Below are 14,291 nucleotides of genomic sequence, written 5' to 3' on the forward strand. Positions count from 1 at the left end.
ATAAGCCCATGGGCTCCAACAGGGAAAATAGTCCAGCGGGGAAAGTAATCAAGGAAAAATGAAATATTTTAAGAACAGTAACAATAAAATAAATATTTCCTACATAAACTATAAAAAACTCTAACAAAACACGAGGATGAGAAATAAGATAGAATAGTGTGCCCGAGTTTACCTTCAAGCAAGTGAACTCTAACCCAAGACACAAGATGCTATGGCACTACCCAAGACTAGAGAACAATGGTTTGATTTTAGAGTGTCCTTCTCCGAGAAGAGCTGCTCACCATAGCCAAAAAGTCTCTCCTACCCTTACTAAGAGGTAAGTAGCCATTGAATAATTACAGTGCAGTGTTTAATCCCTAGGGTAAAGAAGAATTGTTTGATAATTTCAGTGTTGTTAGGTGTATGAGGACAGAGGAGAATCTGTAAAGAATAGGCCAGACTATTCGGTGTATGTGTAGGCAAAGGGAAAATGAACCGTCACCAGAAAGAAAGATCCAATGTAGTACTGTCTAACCAGTCAAAGGACCCCATAACTCTCTAGAGATAGTATCTCAACGGGTGGCTGGAGCCCTGACCAAGTTACTACCTTAAAAAAGGACAGTTGAGGTGGTAAGACAGCTTTGCCTTTTAAGGGGCATTACGTTATCCTAAAGGTTTACCCCCAATCAAGTCTATACATTGAAGAATGAAAAGGGTAAATTTCTTAAGATGAAGAACAATATTGCTAACTTGAAGCCATTCTTTACTTCTCCCAAAGAAGATGAAAGTCTAAAAAGAAAAGAAGGAAAAAGAGACAGATGGAGATGTCACTGTGACTGGCCATTGGCAGAATCAAAAAGCTGCTAAACTACATCTGCCTGTTCTGAGTATTTATTTCCCACGGAATAGAGAATGTTTACTCACCAAGGCAGCAACACTTGAGAGAACAGATGATGATGGGAATGATTTCTTTTGGTATGGATACTAAGCAATCTCACATGTATGGTAAAAATTATGTCAGTGAGAGCTTATGCCATCACAATGCCATCTCTTTTGCCATTACCGAGGAGCACAGTAAAATTGGGAAGGCTATTGTCAATATAATTGTGCAATTAAAAAAACCATAATTAACATTAACCCCTTAATACAGTCAAAAAAAATGTAAGAATATGATGTTGAAGCTATTTTACACAGTAAAGACAAACACTAAGATTAGAAGGACATTCTGTTTACTGAATTTACACATCTTAAGACTCTAGTAAATTTGAAAATATGTATACATATACTGATATTCTATGCAAGGTGGGATGGATACATTTAAGTTTAAAAACACAGCTTGTCTATTCAGTGACAAAACAGTTTCCATCTGGATATGTAACAGAGGACAAAAACTAATATTTAAAGTAATTTTTTTCAAATGACCTTAAATACCAGAAGAGTACTTATTCTGAGGAGGTCACTTCATATGAGATACTGGATGTACTAGTTAGTGCATATATTATATGGAATAATTACTGGGGGAGTACTTTTACAATACGAAATTTCTACTTTACTAACCTGCATCACAGACAAAGAAATATGGGTTTAATTTCAAAGGTGCTAAAGTTATCAGGACCAGAGAGATTACAGATGAATTCTGAAGGTGATGAAACTTTTATGAATAAAGTAATTTGGTTTAAATTCTGAAAATGCTTAAAATATCACAAGCACTGAGAGAGTGCCTTTAAATTCTGAATGTGCTTACGTTATCAAAACCTGAGAGATAAGGTTTAAATTCTACTTAACCTATCATAAGCAGAGATTACTTTTAAATTCTTTAGGTTCTGAAGCTACAAAGGTACAAATGTTATGACCCAGGATATTAACTCTAAATTTTGGATGTGTTAAACCTGTAACCTACTGTACACTAAAAAGGCTTCAGTCATTAGGAGCTGGGAGATTTGGCTTAAAATGTGAGAAAACCAAGCTGTTACGAGTGCAACATTCAAGCTAATGTTCTAAAGCGGTAAGCCTGTTACACAGGTATTATGTTTAAGTTTTAAAAGGACTAAAAATGTTAGAGCAGCGTGATTAAATCTACATGATACAAATCTATGAAGAGTGCAGATATTAGGTTTAAATTGTGAAGAAACCAAAGCCATTATTATTGAAGTGTTCGTACACAAAATTTTACACATCTGTAACAGAATGTTCTTGAAAAGTCAATTTCACTACCAAAGCCAATTCAAGCTTATTGAACACTGCTCTGGATATGGAATTTGCTCAATGAAATTGGATGAAGAAAATAAAAATGGTATAAATATATTTGCTAATAGTAGCCAGTTTCTGTCAAACCTGAGACTAAGCTCTACATGTTCGTGTGTAATAACTATGGATTGCCTGGGTTATTCAACCAGTACTAATGGAAGTTGAAATGAATTACATGTGAGGCTCATGTATTCTAGTAATAAAAGCTGTGAAATTGGTTAAACATGCCATAGGCACAGTCACCCTGACGATACTCTCGATGGCTGTACTGTAGACCCATACTTCCTAGCCTAGGCCCATTTATTGTAAACTATAAAGAATAAATTTGTATGTTGTGAGCTGTTCATGGAAATTTGATGTCAGAAATGCTTTTGGCTGGTGCATATGTAACAGTACCTTTAGAGAGATCACTTTCAAGTATAAAAAAGCAGAGATTTTTTAATAAAATTTAAGTGCAAGTTTAAATTTTGAAGAAGAGAGATCTGATATAAATTCTAAAGGAAATAGTGCTCTTAATAGTAATGGCAATTTGTTCTGTAACTGACATACAAGCCACGCTATTTAATAGGGGTTATTACTTTCGGCGTAGCTGAAATGACGAGCCATCAGAATTTTAACGAGGGTTTACTATCACACCGCTAGTTAACGGGGGGGGGGGGGGGAGCTACCCCCCCCCCCCTCACACACACCTGTGCTTGAGCTCACTTTGCTCTCGGCTCGGGTGGTAGTCGGACGTGTCCGCTCTCACCCTCGCCTCTCTGACAGCCATTAATGCCTTTTTGCTTTCTCTCCTACAGGTTTGTGTGCGAAGTTGGCCTCTGCGAAAATGCGCAAATGTCCTGGATTACCCGACCGACCTTGTGGTACATTTACGTCGGCGGTCGAGACGGACCCTCACACCCTTTGTCCTTACTGTAGGGGCCAACGGTGTGATAGTAGTAATAAGTAATGAGTGCAGGGAGTGGTCTACCTCCCAGTGGGAGAGGTTTTCTCGGCGACGGAAGAAGTCCAGGCGTGATATTTCTCCTTCAAAAATTTCTTTGAAAGGAGAAAATCCCAGGGACTCTTCTTCCGCTGCCCAAACGTCCTCCGAAGCTCCCACTCGATCAGTTTCTTTCGAGAGACGGTCGAGTGGTAGCGTAGACCGTAGTTCTGTTTCCCGATCTCGGGGTTCGAGAGATGGTGTTGCCTCCCCTAGCGAGGCAGCTCCACCTCTTCCCCCGGGGGAGGATTTAAATGTTAATGTAACTGATTTATTCCAGCTTCGGTCTTCCTTGGGGCTCGAGGGTTCGCCCTCCAAGGAAGCATTGATTGACATCATCCGGATGGGTGCCGCTGTCAAGCAATCGCCAACTTTGGCAGAGGTTGATCCTCTGTCTATTGTCGACGTTGTGGTGTCAGAGGTATCCAATGCGGTATCTCCTAATACCTCTGCAACCTCTCAACCCGCAGTAGCTGAAGGCTTAGTTTCGCCCGGTCCTGCACAACCTACGAGGGAGAAACTAAGTCCAACAGTCTCTCCTGCCGGTGATTCTCCCCCTCGGGGAAGCTCACTCACAGAGACTCCTCTTCGGAGGACTGCTGAAGGTCAGCTTGCTGACCCAACGGCCCCCAGAGGGCTTATCCAATACGGTATCTCCTAATACCTCTGCAACCTCTCAACCCGCAGTAGCTGAAGGCTTAGTTTCTCCCAGTCCTGCAGAACCTACGAGGGAGAAACTAAGTACAACAGTCTCTCCTGCCGGTGATTCTCCCCCCGGGGGAGTTCACTCACAGAGACTCCTCTTCGAAGGACTGCTGAAGGTCAGCTTGCTGACCCAACGGCCCCCAAAGGGTGTATTCGTCGGAAGGCTTGCCTTCCTCTTCGCCGGAGAGGCCTTCCTTCACCTTATAACATGGTGAGGAGGCGCCTCTTCGGTTCACCATCACCATTGCAGTCCGCCGCAGAGGAGCCTCCTTATCGATCTCCGACTGTTCCTGCTACTACTCTGGACCTCTCTACGGATCGTTCACGATCCCCTTCAGTGGAAGGTCGTCCTGACAAAGGGCATGCCGACCTTCCACCCGTCAGACCTGCTGACCTGCCGTCGCCGTTCCTGGCTGCTGATGTGCTTTATGCGCCAATCAAACCTGTTTTCAAAAAACAGGCACCAGTCCTTTCGGGGCAACAAAGGCGTACGCGCAAATTAGCGCATACGTCCCTTACGCGCCATGCCAAGCATGCGCGCCAACGTTCTCCTGACCTCACTGAGGTTTCAGAGATAGAGCGTCAGCGCTCACCTGCTGCTGCCGTTCCTGAGTTAGCGCGCCAGCGCTCACCTGCTGCCGAGGTTCCTGATAAAGCGCGCCAGTGCTCACCTATGCGCCAGTGCTCACCTACGCGCCAGTGTTCACCTGCGCGCCAGCGCTCACCTGCTTGCCAGCGCGCCACTCCGCGCCATGCGCACCAGCATTCCCCAACGCGCCAACACTCTCCTGTGCGCCAGCGCTCGCCTGCGCACTAGCGCTCACCTGCGCACCAGCGCTCTCGGCGCCAACGATCTCCTGCGTGCCCACGATCTTCGGATCTGGGTGCGGTAGAGGAGTCTAGGACTTCCCCTACTCGCCAGCACTCACCAACGCTCGTCAACGCGCCGTCGGTCTTTACCTGCGCACCATCCCTCGCCAGCAATTTCGCGCTCAGTTACCTACACGCGCCCACGAGGATGCGCGCCCACGCACATCTCCCACAGCAGCAAGGCATCGCCAGCCTGATGTGCACCTACAGGAGGCGCGCCAACGAGCGCAGGTTCCAGCTGCGGGCCCGCGGGCAAGGGATATCTCCCCTGCGCGCGCGCCCGACGATACCTCCTGGGATGCACGATCTCTCTCCCGCACGGGCTCTTCATCCTGATCCTGCGCGCCTGCGCGCGCGAACATTCACCCTCGCGAGCGTGCAAACAGCTTCCTGCGCACTCTCCTACACGCCATCGCTCGCTCGCGCGCGCACTCGCAATCGCCCTTGCGTGCGCGCGCATCGGCAGTCTCCCGCACACACGCACTCGCGCCATCAGTCTCCTGCGCGCGACCCCGGGTATTCCCCATTGCGCGAGCGCCAACGAGCTCCCCAGCGCGATCGCCAATATCCTTCCACGCGCGAGGCTGCAGGACAACGCACGGCACGGTCGCCATTGCCGTATCCCCCCCCCCCCGCAAGCGCAGAACAGCGTGCTCGCCGGTAGGGGGGGAGGTTCCAGAAAGGTCCAGGGACATTTCTTCTTTATCTTCTTTTTCTTTGCAGGCGAAACCCCCAACGGAAACTCCTCCCAGGGATCGGTCGATCCCTGTCCCTCCAGAGGGAGTGTCTGATAGCGCAGCCATCAGCCAGCAGCCTTGGTTTGAGGCACTTATCAGAGCGGTCACGCAGGCTGTCAAGCCTGTTCTCTCTGATTTGGTCCACAAATCCTTGGCTGCGTCTACTCCCCTGAGTAGAAAAAGAGGAGTTTCTGACACGGTGACTTCTCCGAGGACTAAGCTGTCTCCTTGTATGCCTTCGAGGCAGCCCCCCCCCCCCAGGACTTTTTCTCCCTCCCCTTCGGACGAGAATTACCCGTCTTCAGGGGAGTCACGTGAGGTGGGACGTTCCCCCATCGCACCAATGAGGGAAACCCCACCTTGCGCTGGAAAGTCTTCTTGGGTAGGAGCGGAGAAGAGCCTACCTCCGTCGTTGTTGGAGTCCTGCATCCCTCCCAGGAGGAAGTCGAAAGACTCCAAAACCGTACCGAAGTACTCGTCAAGACTTAAAATGGAGCCAGCCAGTCACTCAGAGAACGTCCGCGAGTCTCCCCAAGAAGAGCCTTTGGGGACAGGAGACTTCGCTGCTAGTCCTTCCAGAGGAGAGCTGCAGGAGTCAGAACATGCCTTCTGGCAGGAGTCAGAACAGGTTCTGACCCTTATGAGGACTCTCAATGGGTTTGCTGACCCAGAGATTCCTCCTCGAGAGGGCAAAGACACGGTCTTGGACCGAGTTTTTGGGACTCAAAACCCCTCTAAGGCCAGTGCAGCTTTGCCCTGGATTCAGGGGGTTAAGAGTTCCAGGGACAAGATCGCAGTCCATCTCTCTTAGCTAGCCTCCTCCAGCCGATCCAGTGCCGGCAACAAGCTTCTCCCACCTCCTCGTGTGCAGCAGAGGAGGGACTTTAAGATCGTAGAGGAGCCTTGTTTAGCTCTTCCCCTTCACCATTCTTTGGAAGAGCTTACCAGGGGAGTCTCTTGAGAGGCTCTCCAACCGGCAGGTCTCATTCTCGGCAACTGAGATCCTTAATCAGGAGAAGGTTGCGAAGTGTGCCATGCACGCCACTTCATGGCTGGATATCTGGTTAGAGACCTTAGGTATCCTGATACGTTCGGAGGATTTCTCCAAAGAACGTACCAGGAAAGCTATGGAGACCTTTCTACTCTCAGGCACTCACACGATCGAGTTTCTGGCCCACCAAGTCTCGAACTTGTGGGCAAACACCATCCTGAAACGTCGGGATGCGGTGTCTGAGAGGTTCCACCAGAAGGTCCCTAGCACCGAGATAAGCAGGCTCAGACATTCTTCCGTGCTGGGAACGAACCTGTTTGAGCCTAAGGACGTGGAGCAGGCCGCTGAGAGGTGGAGGAAGTCCCACAAGACTCTCTCCTATATAGGGCTTCGACATCAAAGCCCTATAAGCCTCCAGTACCCCAGCAGTCCCGTCCTACGAAGACCACGAAACCGACAACGGCAGCGAAGAGAGTGGTGTCTAAGCCCTTTCCTGTCAAGGACAGGAAAGGCAAGAAGCCCTCCAGGAGAGGGAAGAATCCTAGAGGGACCAGCCGAGGCCGCAAACGCTAGGATTGGCAGTCCCCCAGCATGTCCACCAGTGAGGGGATGCCTTCAAAGTTGCGCAGACAGGTGGCAGCAATTCGGGGCCGATTCCTGGACGATTTCCGTAATCAGTCAGGGATATCGCGTCCCATTCACAACATCTTTACCTCCCCTGACGACGAATCCAGTGTCGTTGAGCTCCCTTGCCATGAGATCAGCAAGGGGGTAGGCCCTTCGGGCAGAAGTCCAGACCTTGTTGAAGAAGGGCGCTCTCCAGGTCCTCGACGGATCCCCAGGCTTCTTCAGTCGACTCTTTCTTGTAAAGAAGGTGTCTGGAGGCTGGAGACCAGTCATCGACCTCTCGGCTCTGAACAAGTTTGTCAAGCAAACTCCGTTCAGCATGGAGACCGCAGACACGGTCAGACTTGAAGTGAGACCTCAAGACTTCATGTGTACACTGGATCTGAAGGACGCGTACTTCCAGATCCCAATCCATCCGTCTTCAAGGAAGTACTTTAGATTCAGCCTAGACAACAAGGAATACCAGTTTCAAGGTGCTGTGTTTCAGTCTCTCCACAGCACCACAGGTTTTCACCAGAGTGTTCACCCTAATATCGTCGTGGGCACACAGGATTGGCATCCGTCTCCTCCGTTATCTGGATGACTGGCTGATCCTAGCAGACTCGGAGTCATCAACACCGAGACAAACTTCTAGGACTTTGCCAGGATCTGGGGATCATGGTAAATCTCGAGAAGTCCTCTCTGCTTCCCACTCAAAGACTGGTATACCTAGGCATGATTATAGACACCAATATCCACAAAGCCTTCCCATCAGACGACAGGATAGCAAGGCTGAGGCGCAAGCCCTTTTCTCAAACGAGAAGAGCTTCCAGCCCAATCGTGGTTACGTCTCCTCGGTCACCTCTCATCTTTGGCTCATCAAGTTCCCAACGGTCGCCTCAGAATGAGATCTCTCCAGTGGCGACTCAAGTCCCGGTGGAATCAAGTTTGCGATTCCCCAGACATCATGATCCCTATGGGACCTGCAGAACGGACGGACCTCCAGTGGTGGGTGACAGACGAGAACCTACGAAGAGGAGTGGGTCTTCTCATCCTCCCCCCGGATTTGATGCTGTTTTCGGACGCCTCAAAGAAAGGGTGGGGAGCCCACGTTCTACACCACAGGACCTCAGGCCTGTGGTCAGAATCAGAAAAGTGCCTCCATATAAATCTTTTAGAGATGAAGGCCGTTTTCTTGGCCCTTCAGCAGTTCCAACAATACCTGGCGGGTCACTCTGTGGTGGTGATGAGTGACAACACCACAGTAGTGGCTTACATCAGCAAGCAAGGAGGTACCTTTTCGAGGCAGCTATCCCATCTTGCAGTAGAGATACTGAGATGGACTGAAGTCCACTCGATCCCACTATCGGCACGTTTCATTCTAGGCAAGAAGAATGTGCTCGCCGACAATCTGAGCAGAGCGTCTCAGATAGTGAGTACCGAGTGGTCTTTGGATCATCTAGTAGCCAACAAAGTCCTGACTTTGTGGGGTTCCCTGACTGTGGATCTGTTCGCGACAGCGTTGAACTTCAAGCTTCCACTATACTGCTCCCCAGTCACAGATCCCAAGGCGCTCTTCCAACAACGGTGGGACAACATCGACTTTTACGCCTTTCCCCCATTCTGTCTGATGAGGAGGGTGCTAAACAAGACCAGAATATCGGTCAATCTTTCAATGACCCTCATAGCTCCGTTATGACATCACGCGGAATGGTTTCCGGACCTTCTGCAGCTCCTTACGGAACTTCCGAGAGAACTCCCTCCACGACATGAGCTACTCAGACAACCTCATGCCAACATCTTCAACAAAGCTGTAGCTTCGCTACGACTTCACGCCTGGAGACTATCCAGCATCTCCTCGCTGAGAGAGGATTTTCGCAGCAAGTTGCGATTAGGATGTCTGCACATCTGCGATAATCATCCGCATCTGTCTACCAGGCAAAGTGGAAAGTCTTCTATGGTTGGTGTCATGGAAGGGGTATCTCTCCACTCGATGCCACTATTCTAGCAATAGCGGAGTTCTTCGTGTATTTGCGGGAAGAAATGCGGCTTTCAGTCTCGGCGGCGAAAGGCTATCGCTCAGTCTTAAGTCTAGCCTTCAGGCTCAAAGGAATGGACATTTCTTCCTCGCTGGAACTTTCCCTACTCATACGAAGTTATGAACTTACCTGCCCTCAGTCGGAAGTGAGACCTCCTCCATGGAACGTGGTTCGAGTTCTCAGGTCTCTAAAGAGACCTCCCTACGAACCATTACGCCAGGCTTCGGACGTTGTTCCTACTAGCTTTGGCATCGGCCAAGCGAGTCAGTGAACTTCATGGTCTCTCATATGACATCGCCCATTCAAGGGGATGGGGGCAGGTAACGTTCAAATTCGTCCCTAAGTTTATTGCTAAGACTCAGAATCCGGGGGTGCCGGACCCTCGGTTCGACTCCTTCCAGATTTCAAGCCTTCGTTCTGTAACATATGACCCAGACCATCTCCTGCTGTGTCCAGTAAGGAGTCTGAGGTTATATCTCAAAAGAACAGCTGCAGTCCGTCCCCAGGTGCAGGCATTGTTTGTTAGCACTGGGAGGACTAAGAGGAGGGTCACCAAGAACATCATCTCGGCATGGATTCGAAGGGTGATCCATCTGGCCCTGAATCCAGACCCTCCTCCGTCACGACACCCTAGAGCACATGATGTCAGGGGCGTAGCTATGCCCCTGGCCTTACAGAAGAATTTCTCAGTGACGCAGGTTCTTCAGGCTGGGGTGTGGAAGTGTCAGACGACCTTCACAGCCCACTACCTGCAAGACGTGACCCACAGGAGGCTCGATACATTCTCTATCGGCCCTGTGGTGGCTGCACAACACCTGGTTTAGAGCCTCAGGCTCCTTAGTGGACAAGTAGCAGAAGGTTGAGGGCATTGTTACCCAGTCTTATTCTGCATGAATGAAAAGGTTTGTCTGGCCATTATTCTTTTCTTCATCTTCCCCTCTCTTGGGGGAAAGCAGCATCCTGGGTTCTCTGCACAGCTGACCTCAAACCACTGCAGATAAACCATGTTTCCTTGTGTTCCTAGTATTAAGCTAATACTATCACGTCCCCATACCCTGACGAGGTGGTATTGGGAGAGTCCTCGCCTAAAGGTTCCATCTAAAGGACTACAGGTCAACTTCCTAGGACGAGTCACACTTTATTATACCTTCACACACAGCTTGTGTAGGCCGCAGTCCTTGCGTAGCAAGGTTCTAGCGAGGTGCAGGGACTCCTTATTGTTGAGTGCTGACACACTCAAATAATGAGTCCCCGGGCAAAGCCAAAAGCCAGTACTGGCCGGGACTTTCCACCCTTCCTAATGGGTGAGTCATCCATATTAAATAGCGTGGTTTGTATGTCAGTTACGGGAAAAAATGACAAATTCGTAGATAATTTGTATTTTCCTAACTATACAAACCTTAGCTATTTAATCAAACTTGCCCGCCAGCCCTATCCCCCTTGAAGTCCTACCTCCAAGCAAAGTGAGCTCAAGCACAGGTGTGTGTGAGGGGGGGGGGTAGCAAGCTACCCTCCCTAACCCCCGCTAACTAGCAATGGGGTAGTAAACCCTCGTTAAAATTCTAATGGCTCGTCATTTCAGCTATGCCGAAAGTAATAACCCCTATTAAATAGCTAAGGTTTGTATAGTTAGGAAAAATACAAATTATCTACGAATTTGTCATATTTGTATTATGTATGAAATGCACTGTTAAGATTCCGAATCTTTGGTTTAAAAACGGTAGTGGCTAAATATTATCAGATCAAAGAAACTAGATACAAATTCTGAAGGTGGCTGAAAATACTAGTACACGAGATAATAGCATTTTTTGAGAGGAATCATGAAAATGATGATACAAGCATAAAATTTGACACACTTGTTCTTCTAGTCATACTAATCAAATTCAGCTGATTGAAAATTGAGGATATTAGCGATGTTTCAAGATGGTTACCAAATTAGTTGCCTAAGGTTGATGGTTGCCTTAGAAGTATTTGTAGTTGTGTGATTTGCATGATCTAGATATAGATTCCTTAATGCTAATCAAGCTCACGTACGTAGCTACAGAGTGATATGCAGGGGAGCACTGATTGGAAGCACTTGCACCTTCCTTTGCAGTTTTTTTTTTTTTATAGGAACACTTTGCCAATACAGATCGCTGCAATAGGGGGTAGTGCTGTTTAATATATCAGCCATGTGTCCTTTTTGTGTCCATCCCCATTAACCCATTACAGCCTAGCGGCAGCAAAAGATTGCTACTGTCTGGATTGGAGATGGTTGCCTGACCACAGATGATCCCAGCATGATAACTTACATACTTAGTGTGTTCTCTGAGGGCTGCCTGTTATGGTGGAATCGAAGTTGTATGGCCTCTGCTTGCAAGCAAAGAGATCTATCGTTACATCAATCACTCTAGCAGCTGACCTTGATCTGTGATACATGAGAGCAGAGAATCTTTTCAGCCTCTGAAGGTCAATATACCTAATCAGTGTTAAATTCTGGCCGAGATTAGTGAAAGTTTCAGAAACATCATCAAAGACATTCCAAGTCTTCCATATAGATATCTTCCATTTTCCATGGGAGGCGGATACAACGTCTCATACAATGAACACATAGAAATACGAGATCCCTCCAGCTTTCCCAAGTCCTATTACAGATATTTACTTATGGGATGGAATCCATCGAATTTTGGCTCCTAGGTCAAAGGCAATCCACATTTACTCAAGACCTATTTCTTGTAAAGTTGACAAGCATGTCCATGTTATTAGCCTTAATGATAATAGACTTCTCCCATAAGTCATTGCATTTATGGTGTATACAAATAGTCAAGTGTCCGCTTCCTCATGGTAACATGCAGACTCTGGATAGAGATTTCACTTTGTTACTAATGGCCTTTTCTCCTTTTGTGACAATGACTGTGCTCATCTCTGCTTCACACATCTCCACAAGGAAGTAAAACAGTTTAGCCTTGCTGCTTGCCTAACGAAGGAAACTTTGCCAATTACCTAGTGTCTTACCTGTTCCTGTCCCTCTTCTTCTGGGTTTCTGTCCCCTTTTCAACCTCGTCTCGAATTTTAGACTCGATTTCTTGCATACATCAAAAACTAGATCACCTGTTGTCCACTGCTGCAGTTGTGAACTACTGCTTTCTCCACACAGTATCTTTAAAATACTGTGCAACAACTGCACCTAGGTGTGCTGATATTTCTAGGATCCTGTTGTATAATATGCTGAGCCCATTCTCATGGCGCATTTGAATTATTTGTTGCTTCCTCGTCTTGGCAAACACATGCACGCCACTATAAACTATAAAGGGTGTGTAAAGGTCCTTGTAATGACGGTGGACATCCACACCTTTCTTATATTTTGCAAAGAAGTTGTACTGTAGGAGCTGTGATTTAGAAAAGTCAGATTTTGATGCTCCATGCTAGATACATATGAATTGCATGAAAGATGATGGTGCAGTCCGTTGTAGGTCTGTGTTATGAAATAATGTGGTGAAATTTGACTTATGATGGAGCATGTCTTATTTTATCATCACAGCAGTTTTTGTTAGATAGATCACTTCCCTGTACTTAGATGCTTGTGAGACAAATGAGCCTACATCATTTTCAAAATCCAGCAGAACATCTCGAACTTTATGACGAGCTTGCAGCTTGGGAATGCAAAAAAACAACAGGTTCTTAAGTGAATTGAATGAACATCAGGTGAATCAATGCCAAGCGGTTCCAATCTCTGCTTATAAAGCATGGTTGTCAGCAAGCTTAGAAATGAGTGGATTTCTACCATCACTGGCATTTTTCATCACACTAATGTAGTGACTAGTTCGGAGAAAACAACTGGATATGCTTCCTTACAGTGCTCCTATACTTTCTTTTGCTCCTGCACTTTGTGTAGGCTCATGCTCTGTTATACAATGCCACAAAGCAGGCAGTGTGATATTTCAGATCTTGTGCTACGACATCTCCTGTACTTAGTTTACTAAGGAGTTTCTTATTAATGAGTGTTTCTCCACATTCGTTTATTCTCTTATTCACATGCACTGTCATTGTTTCTCTAATCCTCCATGCCCACTTAGGTCTTGCAAAAGAAACATTCATGTAGCTTAGCTTCTTAAACTTCTTCTTCTTCTTCTTTGTCTGCATCTTTTCCCGCTTTTATGTGGGGTCGATGTCTCTGGCCAGCGTTCTCCATCTACCTCTGTCCCACACTTCATCACCGGTTAATCCTTTTGATCAAAGGTCATCCTTGATACAGTCCATCCACCTTCGCTTTGGTCTCCCTCTCCTACTCCTTCCCTGTACCTCCATTTCCATCACTCTCCCCACAATATACTTTTCATCTCTTCTCATGACATGACCATACCACCTCTGTCTATTTTCTTGGATCTTATTTGATAGTTCTCTAACTCCTGTGGTACCCCTAATTACCTCATTCCGTATCTTATTTCTTCTTGTCACCCCCACACATCCATCTCAACATTCTCAAGTATTAGATAAAACTGGGTTCTTGTACCGTGTCCTACACCAAGTCCAATCATTCATCCAGTGTCATAAGTCTTGTGTAATCTGTACACCATCCAGAATACTAAAACCTTGTTGTGATAGGCTCGATTCTTCCACGCTGGTAGGTCCTATCTATTCAGGTGCGGCAGCCTAACTGATTTGGGGTTACCTAGGCAGCACTTGGGATACTAGATAGCTGTTACAGTATAATGTCAACGTACCTTTCCTACTCAGCTTTCACTGAACCCCATGTTTAGTTTCACAACAGTCATCTCACCAATGTGCCTAGGTAGTGCCAGACAATCCCTCCTTCAAGAACTTCATCAACTTCATTCACTTGAAAATTTTGAAGATAGTTCTTCTGTGTGCTACCCTCATCTAGTTAAGACAGCAATCAAAAACAGTTTACCACGGATCAGCAATGAGAAAATTAGTGATAAAAATATGTCTGTGTGCTTTATGAACAGTAAAATCTTGAAACATATGTATCAGTTTATTTCATAAAAAAGTAAATTCTTGGGGGAAATGTGAAAGTGTGCTTTAAAAAACCTTAAAATCCACTTCAGTAGTCGTAAAAACAGATCATGCAAGTCGGAAAACTAAGCATACTTCTAAGAAAACGTCAACTTTGTGCGGCTAATTTGGCAGCAATC

The 14,291-nt window shown here is 46.8% G+C and overlaps 1 protein-coding gene across 1 annotated transcript in view; it reads left to right on the forward strand.

Annotated features, from left to right (window-relative positions):
• Positions 1–4,121: 4,121 nt before the first annotated feature.
• LOC137645118 (serine/arginine repetitive matrix protein 1-like) overlaps positions 4,122–14,291 on the forward strand; it is a 50,825-nt gene continuing 40,655 nt past the window's right edge. Inside the window, exons 1-2 of the mRNA XM_068377954.1 lie at positions 4,122–4,703; positions 5,507–6,209. Coding sequence (XP_068234055.1) covers positions 4,122–4,703; positions 5,507–6,209 — 1,285 coding nt within the window. The remainder of the gene's footprint in view (positions 4,704–5,506; positions 6,210–14,291) is intronic.

Source organism: Palaemon carinicauda, chromosome 8 (assembly GCF_036898095.1).
Source record: "Palaemon carinicauda isolate YSFRI2023 chromosome 8, ASM3689809v2, whole genome shotgun sequence".
NCBI classification, from domain to species: Eukaryota; Metazoa; Arthropoda; class Malacostraca; order Decapoda; family Palaemonidae; genus Palaemon; species Palaemon carinicauda.